The sequence below is a fragment of the Zerene cesonia genome, unplaced genomic scaffold (genome assembly GCF_012273895.1).
Source record: "Zerene cesonia ecotype Mississippi unplaced genomic scaffold, Zerene_cesonia_1.1 Zces_u006, whole genome shotgun sequence".
In the NCBI taxonomy this organism is placed as follows: domain Eukaryota; kingdom Metazoa; phylum Arthropoda; class Insecta; order Lepidoptera; family Pieridae; genus Zerene; species Zerene cesonia.
Genome location: NW_024045136.1, coordinates 537167 through 550844, shown reverse-complemented (window position 1 = coordinate 550844; position 13678 = coordinate 537167). Strand labels below are relative to the sequence as shown.

The 13678-nt window shown below is 32.7% G+C and overlaps 1 protein-coding gene and 1 long non-coding RNA gene across 2 annotated transcripts in view; both read right to left on the bottom strand.

The window, feature by feature from the left end:
• On the bottom strand, nt 1-5607 carry LOC119838909. The gene is made up of 2 exons (XR_005288224.1): nt 4159-5607; nt 1-2482 (listed from the first exon to the last, which is right to left on the bottom strand). It is a non-coding gene; the product is annotated as an uncharacterized LOC119838909 (long non-coding RNA).
• Nucleotides 5608-10492: 4885 nt separating this feature from the next.
• The window catches only part of LOC119838877 (protein SERAC1), a 29655-nt gene continuing 26469 nt past the window's right edge, over nt 10493-13678 (bottom strand). Inside the window, exons 6-8 of the mRNA XM_038365020.1 lie at nt 13492-13672; nt 12874-13014; nt 10493-12403 (exon numbers count right to left, since the gene is read on the bottom strand). Of these exons, the coding sequence (XP_038220948.1) occupies nt 12246-12403; nt 12874-13014; nt 13492-13672 (480 nt within the window). The 3' untranslated portion in view covers nt 10493-12245. The remainder of the gene's footprint in view (nt 12404-12873; nt 13015-13491; nt 13673-13678) is intronic.

The window sequence follows — 13678 nt, the reverse complement described above, 5'->3', positions numbered from 1 at the left end:
TTTTTTTTTAATTATTATTACTATTATAGTGGTTTAATTAATTGATTTGCGGGACAAAAATCATTTCGATTCGTTATTATTATTATTTTTTTTTAATGTAATGGTATTGCCGAGTAACAGCATGGGTTCATTGCTTTTCTAACCGACTTCGTAAAATGCGGATCATGTTTTAGTGTTTCATGGATGTACATCGCTTTTAAAACGCCCCGTAGCACGGTTCTCCGGCACGATATTAAGCTTGTGCGATGTGTCGTCGACGATGATTTGTTCGCGATCACGATATCGTGTCGTGTCGTCGCGTTTGGGGTATATAATAAGTGTCACTTTTTATATTCGTAGAGGTGGTTTGTTTAGTGTTGCCGAGTGGTTAAGGCTGAGTGTAGACGATCGTGTCAAAATAATACTTAGTCCTTTTTTTTAAACATAAAAATATATTTTAATAACAGTGAGCTATCTACCTTAGTGCACTTTAAAAAAAATCCCAAAACTGTATTTTTTTACCTACATTTATGGTCTCTTCTTCTTATCAATTCTCTTTCTTTGATATATTAATTAATACCGACCCTAAAACGTACCGTTCACAACACGTTCGTCTACACCGAGCCTTCGTTTGTATGGTATGTGTTAGACAGCAATAAATAGATTTAAGCGGTACGGCTCGAAGGACCATTTTTATAGATTATCAATAATAATGCATATTTGAATTTACGTAAGAACGTGTGGTGTATGAAATCATTTATTGTTACCTGTATCGTGATGCCCGAATGTTGATTGAATAATAAAAAATAATTCGATTATTCGAGTTGGAAAATGTTCGATTTAGTGCATTTTCAAGATGCATAAATTCATTTACTGCGTAATTGTCGGTTTTATAAACGATGATTTATCTTTATCCAATAATGATTTATTATTTACAAATTCTTCACTCGCAATCTCTCGTTGAAAGCGATTTTTATGTATATTCGCTGCATTCACATGGAATTATTATTGCTCGTTCTAGAAGTTTCATCTGCTAATTGTAATATTTGATGCTAAAATCAATTCTAAAATACATTGGTCAACCTAATTACTAAATACAGCCAAATATTCAAATATAGAATCAAATGAATTCAAATATAGAATCAAAAAATCACGTATAGGACGTGCAATATTTAATTGTTTCGTTTGTTATTGAGTTGTGCAATCTTTAATTGTTTATCTGTGGAAAGTATTCGTTCCAGAATGTTCTGTTAGACGAACATTGTCGCGGGAAACCGCAGACCGCATTGATTAGATTCGATTCGTATGAAAATGGACAATTTTATTTTATGAAATGTTTAGACAAATTATTTATGGCACAGGTCTTAGTATACTGGTTACAGTAGATGTGTTCTTATATCTAAATAGAAGTTGGTTCACCGAGCATCTGCCCCATACTTTGCAAGGGCACAAGGGGCATAATAATTATGTAAGGTTTTTTTGACTCGCTCCCCCTAAACCCTCCGAATCACACGAGATATTTTAAAACGAGAGTATAGTGTTTGGATTCTTTTTAAGAGGAAGAAATAAATTGTTAAGTACATGTATTCGCGACTAACTGTATCCGTGACTTTGTTCGCGTTTGCCAATAAATACCTAGACTTTCATCCCTCTCTCTCAGACACCGTATCGATTTCCGGGATGAAAAAGTAAATAAGATCCTTCCTCAGAGTAGATGTTATAACCATAGCAAGTTTCAACAAAATCCATTTAGTAGCTTTTGCGTGATTCTTATTCGAGATACAGACAGACGGGCAGATAAAAATGTTTTAAATAGCATTTTATACTTCAGTAGTAAAATAAAAAATTCGCCCCACAAAAAAAAAAAAACTAAATATCGCTGTAAAGTGTTCGAAACGTCGGAATATAATGAATGAATCGCGTTTAAATACGTTAAAAAGTCTTTAACTTCTAAATGTATAATACTCGCGTAAAATCAAACACAAGAAAACCTAAATATCTTCAATGTACAGCATTTGACCCCGACCCCATTTTTATTATAGTATAGATTAGCTAAAACAAGTATTTACGATTAATGCATGAGCTACTTAATCTAGATAAAATATTTTTAGTAACAAATCATATTTTAATTAATTTCCCAACTGTGTTGTCGTACATTTTTCCTGTTACTTAGCTTCCGCTAAGCTTGTGATATTTCCCTCCCCTCCTCCCCTCTGAAAAAATATAAAGTAAAAATCAGCTCAACCTTCCCCTCCCTGTACTCTCGTACTACTCACGTAATTAATGGGTGCCCCCTTACAATGCAAAATTGGCCTGACATTTGTGCCATTTATAATTACAAATATATAATTAACAGCTTGGTCTGTATCGTCCAGATCAATTTAGACTGCTCTTAGAGTCTATGTGGAAAATCAAACCGAATAATAAAATACGTACGATGTTGATTTGGAAATGCAGTCTGCGCGTGCGCAACTTACACCATATAAAAATGAACTCGCAGATCCTGTAAAGAATATTAATTGTAAATGCCATTTTCGTTATGGGTAATGTAATTCTATGCTATGCTACTTAAAAATGTATTATTAATCTAATAGTATTTTATCTTATGACTCCGCGTAGGAAGAAGATTCTAGCCCGTGGTGTACGTACATTTCTTTGTCCAATAGTGGCCTAACAACAGAATGCTAAGTGTCGCCGCACACGAGTGACATGCGACAGCAACACAGGTATGGCGGCCGTGTGCGGCGAGTCTAAAGAACTATAGGTGGTTGTCGCCGGTGGCTCCGTGTGCGGCGACCCTAATATGAAAAGACATTTTTACATTACTTCGATGCGATTGGATTATTAGGGCTACTTCTTTTCTATCCGTTTTAGAGAAAATACGTTTAAATACACATAAAATTCCTCTGATACAACACCTATTATACACAGTGTAGCACGAATAAAAGAAAAATAAACGTGTACGCATTATAAATTTATTAAAATCTCATACGATACGGCTCATCGGTTTTCGTGCTACGCGTGCACTGAAGTTTTTGATTCTAAAAGACATAATTTTTTTTTTATAATTGTGACAATTTATTTGAAAAATACTTGAATAAAAAGAAGATTTTTTTGTGTAACCATCATTTTATTTTTCTCAGTTATTAATAATAATGCATAGGAGTGGGGGATCACGATTGTCGTGTTAGCGTTGTCAATAATGGATCGATTAAAAAAAAAACAACACTGAAACTCTCTTTCCTTGTCGGCAAAGAGATAAAACGTGAATAGAGTCCCCCACATCGTGTCTCGAGTGCAGCGATTACAATGTATTATTGTTTTTTGTTACTAACTGTACATAATAAGTGTTTTGTATGTGGTTTTATAATATTACTGTTTATTTTCAATCGGTCTATGTGTAGGCCGTGGCAATAAAAAAAAAACATAAACACAACTTGTGTCAATAACGGATGTAAAAAATTTTCCCAATAATGGCATCCCTTTCGCACAGTATTGCCTTCTCGGTCCCGCATAGGATCTACTAAGCGTTGGTAGTGAAGAAAGCGAGAAGGCATGTTATTGATAAACTCGATCTTCTATCTCTTTCCATCATAAATACAATTTTACATGACAAGCTATCTATCTCACTCTATTAAAGATTTATTCTAGGACTTTTGTAATGAATATATTGATGTAACGAAATAAACAGTAATATTAGAATATCGTATGCAAACGTGTATTAAACTTTAAGTACGGCTTCCATTTTGAATTAAACTTAGTTTTATGTTGTTAAATGTATAGGGTTTGATTTTAATGTTTTATATATACACATCGAGTGGGATGACGTCACGGATTTAAGTGTATCGCCTTCTCTCACTAACGTAACGTACAAATTGCGTGTGCGAGCAAGACAAATTAACTAGAGCTTTTTTTTATTAGAGTACAACAAGAACAAAAAGGTTACATATCAATTAATGTTAAAACTAGTGATAATTTCGTTTCGGTTAATAGCGATTATCGCATTTAATTATACATTGTTTACTAGATTTTTCGTTTCCTTCACCAACCACAGTTATTTCAATTATTAATAATGTCTTGACTCGTATATATAGCAATTTCATAAAATGGCCCAATTGTAAAAAATGCTTTTTCGTACCTTTTCATCTTAGTAAAAAAAAACAACAAACATATACATACATATCCGTGGCCCATCTCCACTGATTTCTCTGTGCCATGCTGTGAGATGTTTACTGTTTAACATTGCCTGTAATAGCACGTAGCGATATATTCGTATTGCAAATAATTAATTTATAGACATAACGCACGCTCTTGAAGTCGGATAAGACAGAAAACACCGCTGTCAGTATAAAAATGATCAACTATTAAAAATCATATAGCGCTAGCTGTACAAACTACCAGATACGTTCAGTTCAGTTGATCCGTCACTTGAAAATATAAGTCGTAGTGTTGAATAGGCCTTTAGGAACGTGGCCCTAATTATCAAAGTTGTCATTCTAGAATCGGAAACGTTTATCTGCCTTAATTTTGTGCGGTATTTCTAATAAGAGATGTAATTATATCGTTAAAAGGGATATCAATTCGATCATGTGTCGACGATTGAACACCTTAATTGCAATAATTGTTAAATAAATTTAAAGTGGGAAATTTAAAATGACGTTGAAGTTTTAACTCAATTGCACGCGTTGTATGTTTGTACAGTAATTTCGCAAAAACAATTTGTTTTATACATCGATTCTTGTCAATTTCTATTACAGCGTATTTATTATCGTTTGTATAATCTGTACCGTAATCGGATCGATTTAAAAAGTAACATCGTACCATCTCGCTTGTACGATATTCAACTCTCTTTTCCTCCTGATAGCTAGAAAAGCTAATTTTATCAATTCAATGCGAAAAAAGTGTTATCGATGTGTATTTCTTGATGAAATTCTTTATTGGCACACATTATATAACGATGTATGAACATGTATGTAAATGAAATGTAAAGGCAAAGGTTACAACGGTGAAAAACATAATACAAAGGTTTCGTGTTACTGGAAATGATTGAATATGTATGAAGCATGCCTACTAACGTTTATAGGGTACGCCCGGAAATTTTATATAAGACATTTTTAATGCTAGAACATAGGTAATGAAGCGGTAAAATTAAACATAAATTAACCTCTAATCTTGTATAATGATTGTTCAAAGTCGTCTTCCTGATATATATATGTTTTTTTTTTTTTGTATCCACACGTCGTTTGTTTTAAGTTTATATTGTATTCGTTAGATTAAGGTTTCGTATGTGCCTTCTTGCGAACAAAATTAATTGTATCACTATTATTATTTTTGTTTATTTTACTGTTTTATTCTTTTTATTATTTAGAAAAATTTATGTTATTCCTAATGCTATCTGGCTAGCCGTTTTTAATCTGTGATTCTGCTATTATCTGTGGCGGCTGTCAGAGTTTTGTTTTGACAGCTGTCACCCGCCAGCCCATTACCAAAGCATTGTAATATGTACAGTACGCTCAAACAAGATTGATACTCGCTGTCAATTTTGAATGCGCTACGTCCGCCTCATGTGCTCAGTCGTTTTTATTTTATTAAATGCACTGCTATTTTATTTTTGGTTTTTTATTTTTGACCCTCATTTCTTTTTTTTTATGTTTTTTATGATATTTTTTGTGAATAAATTTTTTGTCATTGTTCATATTTTAAGTTAGTAACAACTTCGAGTAGAATTATAGCATATTATATAACAATATTAAGTAGGATTTGACTTTATAATTAGGTATTGTCATCTTTCAACTATTTAACCTCTCGAAATGTAGTAAACCAATGCTAGATACAAATGAATTGACCAAATAAATGAAACGAATATTTAACAGATATAATACATTAACGACGAAATACAACCCGATTCAAACTATTTAAAGATGGCGGAAGGTCGGTTTATATCTATAGTCTAAAGCTTCGTGTGTCTATTATGTAAAGGTTGGAAATAGTAAGAGATAATGTTCAGGAAAGGGTTCGACCGCCATTTTTATTTCGACTCTAGATTCAGGATTCAGCCTGATTTAGGTGCATAGAAATCTCGGAACAAACGATGTGAAAAGTGCCTTTTTGATATCGTTTTTTCCTTATTACTTTATTATATTGTATAAAATGTACAAAACATCGTATTTATTTATATATAATACGTTCTCGTAGTGTTATAGATTATAATATCGTTGGTTTATAATCCCTTGTGTTCGCTTTAGAATTGTAAAAATCTTACTTGCCTGTTGAATACATTTAAAAAAGTACGGGACGTAATCCTTTTGATAAAATGAAAAAATCCGTTATCATTTTAAAGAGTTAAGTAAGCCTTAAACACGTCCTTTTCGTCCTTTAGAGTTGCCAGCTCACAGAATTGCATGTAAATAAATTGACAGCTGTCAATGTCAAGTTTAGGACGTAATTATTTTAGATTTTAGCAATATCGTCACTGCGTATAGAGTTTTTCTACTTGTATTATAACACATTGTTAGATAAGTGGTCGTGTGCTTAATAGTGTTGCCAAATTATAATAAATTGACAGCTGCCAATGTTGTAATTTGATGTTTTTAAAACGTGTGTGTTGTAACGTGTGAACACAGCTTTATGATATACTATACACCACAGTCCGTACCTTTGTAGATTAGCAATGTAAATAGCAATATAAAAATTACAGTTATATATATAAGAAGTATTTTTGCATGACTTTAAAAATAATGTTCGTTTGTGTAGAGAAGCTATGTGATTTACTTACACTTTTTACCCTATAAACTAATCTGCTTGATAACATAACTCCTTTTTCATACGTTGAAATACGTTACAAGTTTGCTCAGTGTTGCTCTACTTGGCAACCCCAAATTTCCTATTCCCGGCTTAAAACTTATATTGGGTCTCAAATCTAAGCCTTCTTATTATATTATCATCTTTCAAGTATGTTTTTTTATTAAAACATAGATAAAGGATAAACACAAGCTCAATGAAAACGTTTATAAAAATTTATATATTTAAATCGTTATTTTATGCTATTAATATACATCGACCACTATAGATGAATCGCGTAAACAGATCATTAAATAATGTGATTATGAAATTAAAAGTAATTTACTAAAAACTAGGTAAGTAAAACACATGCCTAATAAATTTAAGGCGTCGTCGCCTATAACCGTGCAATAACTTTTCTATACGAATTAATTGTATTTATAAAATGTTTGCGTAGTGTCGGTAGTGCGTGGGTCGAAAATAAGCTTGAGTGTTTCTACGAGGTAGCGTTGCCAAATTGTACTGTTTCTTTGTTGAATAAAAATACAACACTAAGTTATATTCCCCATCGCCCACCTCGAAAATTAAGATTTAGCGCATTTGTTTATGTCTCTTGTCATTCTCTGCAATTTGAGTTGAATTTATATTTTTAGATTGGATTTAATAGCTAGTTATAAAACTTACGAAAGTGTCACGATTTGATTAAAAGAACATTAATACATTTAGCTTATTTCCCAAAAAACTGGCAACATGAAATTCTCATGCTATTATTGCATTACGTTCTTGGCGAATGAAAAGAACAAGGAAAATAATGGAATAGCGATACGATACGAAATAGTTCTGTGCGAATGGTTGTAATGTCATTGAAATTAATAACGCTAATTAACGCGCTCCATAATTTATTCCACGTTTCTATATCAACTAGAAGAATTTTGTAAAGCCCGAAGTAATTGATACCCGATTTAGTTTTATCAGCCATAGCTTTAAACTGATTGGAAATTGTTAGAAATTTAATATACGCGATGTATTTCACTTGTATTCTAAATTATCTATTTTCATCTAAGAATAAAGACTAAGATCATAGATTCAAAAAGTTCTTTATCTTATAGTATAGTATCTTTTTATGGAGTGTAGAGGTGGGTTTAAAATATGTATGTATATCGAATGTAGTTTTTAATAAGCAGATGTAAAATGAGTAGAGATATAATAAATTGAGGGAAGTTTAGATAGTTAAAAAGAGGGAAGAGGTCTAGAGCTCTTGTTTTTTTTTTTCTTTTCTCATTATATATCACTTGACTCTTAAAATTCACCTGGCGGTGACGCTGGCTGCGCGGAGCCACACTTATGACGCAATTTTGACGGGCACTTCATAGATAAAGATGTCAGACATCTCTCATCTCTACACTCCACTTTTCTGTATGTAATCGATGATAATATCAATATGCTATAAACAAAATACATAATTATTCATTTTACATACAATGCGTAAAAGGAATATATTCAAGAATAAAATGAATTCGATTTTGAAAGTGTATTATGATTAATAAACAAATTATGCCCAAAATATGAAAGTCGAGATCAAGCATGCGAGTTTAAGCTGATTAGTTTTAGTCTTTATTTTTAGATTTTAAGTTCAGAAATAGTTCTAGATTAGAAGTCAAAACATGGGCGGTTTGTGGTTCGTTTGTATAGTTTTAATAGAAAACCGTTTAAAGATTTTACTTTAAATAAAAAATCATTTTTCTTCAACACAACAGTTTTGTTAAGAGAATGCTTTTGAATTGTACTTTTATGTTTTAAACCAACCATAACTACGGCCCATGCTTTTGAGATACCATAGACAATAGTTTTAATAATCTACCTCCTCGGTAAGCATAACACCAAAATTGAATTTAAATAAAATTTTTATCAATTTTATATAGCTTGAAAAACAATTATATATCTCGATTTTTGATGCACATTGAAAAGATATTGTTGCTGCTCTTTGTTATTATATAGGATGCTTAAAATGGCGCCAAAATGCTCAGCTGTCACTTGCACAGCCTTTTGTAAAAGTTTTATCACAGCCGTAAATAATGTATATTATTCAAAGTATCAAGTCATGGCGGGAATTAAATAATATAATTTATCTACTGGTAGCTGGCTACTTATAAATGAAATAAAGTCATATTTATTTTTAATCTGTATTAAGAATAAATATTATGCAAATATTACCGCCCAAATACTTAATTGGTGCCATGGACATTCTCCAAAGTTATTCCAACTCAAAAGCTGCTATTGTAATTGTCAATTAAAAATCGTTTGTGCTTCATTAGGCTATGACTGGTTAGCCATAAAAGTAAAGTTACAGTGGATGTGTAAGATTGGATAGCAAGTCAAGATCAGTGAAATATACATACAACAATGTCGATGATAAAAAAAGTTGGACAGGGTTGCCAGCAGCAAGGTAACGAAATATTAGGTCAAATGCTTTAATAAGCTTATTAAAACTTTTAAACTTCACCTGTATTGTTCATTCAATATCAAAGAAAGAAAACAATATTTTATTTAAGGAAAAAATATTAAACACACAATGCATATTTCAGCTGGTAACCTTGTCAGATTTAACCTAAACGTTCAATTAACTACGTGCTCCTAGAAAGAAACATTTATGTATGTATCTGTGTGAGTAAAGAAGGCAAGAATGTATATTAAGTTAATAAATGAGTCCAACGAACACGCAATAATGCTTTTTAAATGTACAAAACTTTCGTTGTGGTGCGAATGTGTTTGATACTTCATGTGTGCAACACTACTGCAAATAAAGTAACTTTAAATAGCAACACTGGTTTTATTTTTAATTCATTTCCTCATAAATTATATGCTCTTGAAACTCATTTATTTATTTTCGACGTTACAAAAAAGGAAAGTGGTTTAAATTTGAGTGTATTTTTTTTTACTAAGTCACTAGATAACTCCATGGGTGTTCAATCGATTGACGAGATTATTTTTGTGTTTGATAACAAATGATCTTTCTTATGCATTAAAAGTCTATCTTTAATCTATCCTATATTTAAGAAAACCAAGACGCTATTTTTATTGACCGCCTGGTACAGTGGTTAACGCGTGAGCTTAGAGCCGAGGGGTCCTGGGTTCGATTCCCGGTGGGGACGCACAAAAAAAATGTCTCGGTCTGGCAGGACACAGAAGGCTGATCACCTACTTGTCCATAATGAAAATCGATCAGTGAAACAGATGAATATCATCTGCCCCATACCCCACTAGGGGACACGGGTCTTCACTTTTTCACTTATTATATTAAATGTTTAAAGTTATTAATTTGTTTAAAGTTTAAATATTTAATAGTTAAATACCAATAGCTTCACTCTATTACAGTTAATGTTAGTTAAAGTGAAACACTGGGAACAAACTAGAATATTTTATGCTGGGTGGCTCGCCTGATGGTAGGTAAGTTCTACCAAACATAAAATTTGCAGAGGCCTCTACAAATGATCTTACGCCTCGATTACCAATGTTATAGGTGTGAGAAAATAGGATTGATTGAGGGGACAACGCAAAGGTATGGGAAGGGTAAGGAAAAGGGATACGGGGTACTCCAAGTCAGCGAACGAATAATTATAGAATTCACTATTTCATATCGTTTGCCTGCCCCGGCGCGAGCTGGTCTGATTTGTGAATGTGCTCGACTTCTACAAATGTTTTTTTTTTCAAGCTGCTGCTTAAATGAAACAGGTCATAAAACAAACAATTTATTTTATATGTACGTAATACTTAAATTATCCACATATTACTTATTGAATGATATCCATATAATAGCGAAATTCGCTGTAACTTTTAAAATATACTTTGAAGTGTCTCACCATAATTCATAAGATATACTCTATCCTAAATTATACATTTTATGCATAATTCTAGCATATTTTCAATCGGTAAATAAAAAAAATACATGGCAAAAGTATTTATTCGTTTATACATTAATATTTTATTGTCTCAGCTATGTACATTATACTTAGTGCTATAATTTATCTTAAATCGTAAGATACAAGATCGATGCCTATTTATAAGAAAGCGTGCCCTTAAAATATTGTGACTATTAGATATCACACCATTAGATTATAAAGACTAATAGAATAACTAGCATATTGCAAATTGTGATCCGTAACATTTGGAATTTGAGGCATTATTTTTCGATAACTATAATGTGAATATTTTTCGATAATATAATGTAATTAACTCTTCCCAAACGTCGGTGCAAGTCGACGGAGTATAAGCTTTGGGTCTCCTATTTCTGCGTAGTTTTAATCTAAACCGTACCTAACCTCATCCGTCATATCGAATGTACATTTCACAATTTAAATGCGTTTAATTATAAGCAGTATGTTCCGGATCACAGTTTTTTTGACAGATTACAATATTGCAAGGAATTAATCTGAATTGCGATATTGTAATCTGACGGTGTTTACCATTTAACGGTGACAGTTAAAAAAGAGCCTAAGGTGTAAAAATTATTACTTGTGTTGAATAATATATCGTGTAATAAATGTTACTGTGATTTAAATACTGTGGCACAATAAAAACAAAAAACCATAACAATTTAATTCAATACTTAATATACTTAGAGTGTAGAACTTTATTCGATTTGAAATAACATGCCAAATGAAAATATGTGATTATTCGTAAATTATTAAAATGCACATTTCATTTCGTAGATTTATAGAGAAATTTGCTTTACACATATCAAGTTACAAAAAAATAAAGTTGATATAATCATGTTAACATTTAAAAGCGTCATTCGTTTTTATAACCTCAAAAAGAGACTAAAACCTTGTGTTCATAGTTATTGTGGTTTGATCGAAAATATTTCTGGAATCTTCATTAATGACGCGTACACACACATACAATCAACCAATCACCGGTCTCGGCCGGCTGTGTAGGTACACAGTGCCGCACGCACACATATGTACGTAGTATCGCTTATAAATAAGAATACGCGATTTACTAAACATCTATTGATTGTACTAAGAGAATACATCACTATAATATATTGACGATAATATTTTTCAAGAATCATTATTTTTACAAATAATGATTTACCGAATATTAGGATGATTTTAAATCGCCAAAAGAAAAGTTTAGAGGTGACCTTGTGATTTTTGTGAATTTCTGTTGTTTATAGCTTATGTTTTCAACACACTATCTGTCTATGTATATTTGTCTCTTTCATTTTTAATTTAAATGATCTTTACTTTTAGGCATTATAAAATACGCTTTTAGCACTTATTGTCCCCTTTATTGTCGCCTCTAGGGTGAGCGACGACGTACGTCATCCACTCTGCAACACGCAATGTTGCCAGCAACATGCATTGGCGATTCCGCAACATGGTCATTCAACGTTGTTGCTTGTTGCCACACGATTGTTTTGTATATATTTAGATTGTAGAAGTTTTACAAATTCTCATGACAGTCTCAGTCCGTTTATTGACTTTTTAAAAGTCATGATCAATCACAGACACTTTCGTTTTTTTACTAAGTGCTGTACTCATAAGATGCATTAGTTCTGTGTACAATAAACAATTCCGACTTGTCGGTTTACATATTTCTCTATGGTCTACTGACACGCCATAAAGAGCGCCCCTCCCTGGATCTGGAATAAAAGAAATATTATTAAAATTCATGTGTTTTGTAGCCAAGTAGATCAATCAGGCGTTTAATTGAGAACCTTTATAAATAGAACCGTTCTACTAACGGCCTGAATATAGTCGTAACAATTAATTAACCGACTTAGGCTATTCATATAATAGGAACAAGTGAATGTTGATAACAATTTTTCGACCGTAATTACTGCAAAATAAAAAAAATACTCGATTACTGAATTCACCGAGATATACATAGTTCTTCTCTCCTCCGTGGTAGGTAAGAAAGGAGAGGAAGAAAGAGAAATATAGTAAACAAGCCCGCCTCATTTTTTTTCAACATTTAATCTAAACAAATATTCTCCTATCTTTCTCAAATTTCAGTCCTTTTTTATGTGGAAGAAATTCTATTCAATTTATCACAAAACATAATTTTTCTCACTCTTTCTCTATTTTCCCCATTTAACTCTTCCCCACTCACCAGCAGAGTCCACGCTGACTATCCTCAACCACAGCACGGACATGAGCGTGCGCCCCGTCTCCACCAGACTGCGGACCGCGGGCCTAGCGCCCTGCGTGGCGACCAGCCAGCGCTCTTGCAGGGAGAGGAGGAGAGAACAGTCTGACGGAGAGAGAGATTTTATGTTCTATGAGAAAATTCACAAATATCTCTTGGACAAAGATAGAATTCACTAAGACTTGGAATAAAAGGGGGCAAATTTAGTGGCAGATTATTCTATAATGACATATTAACAAGGATGCCTAGGACAAATGACATTTAGAGAGATCTCGACTCAAACTCAAGTCTCAGTCTCCCCTTGACCACGCTCGCTGTAGTGTTCGAAACGTCAAACGTCAAACGTCAGGTTAATATATAATGAATAAATCGCGTTTAAAATCCGTTAAAAAGTTTTTAATTTCTAAACTACATACTATTTTAACATTGAGAGAGCGGAGGATTTAAAAAATCATTCATAAGCTCTTGGGAAGAGGACAAGTCACAGAGAGAGATTAACCAAGTCAATAATAAAAAAAGGAGAGACAGGTTTTCTCATATTTTTATCTTGGGCGGGTTAAAATTTTAATTTGAAGAACTCACTATTACATATCTCCAACAACTCGATACTCCTCGCCGTGATTGGCGTTTTGATATCGGCCAAGGGTGAGCCGCGGTGCGGAACCGAGTAGAACATGAATCCGGCGCTGTTCTGCCAGAGAGAGGCCCTTCTAGAAGGTTCTATGCTGTATTCTGGAATGCAAAGCGAGTTTTGTTTTTCTTTTTTTTT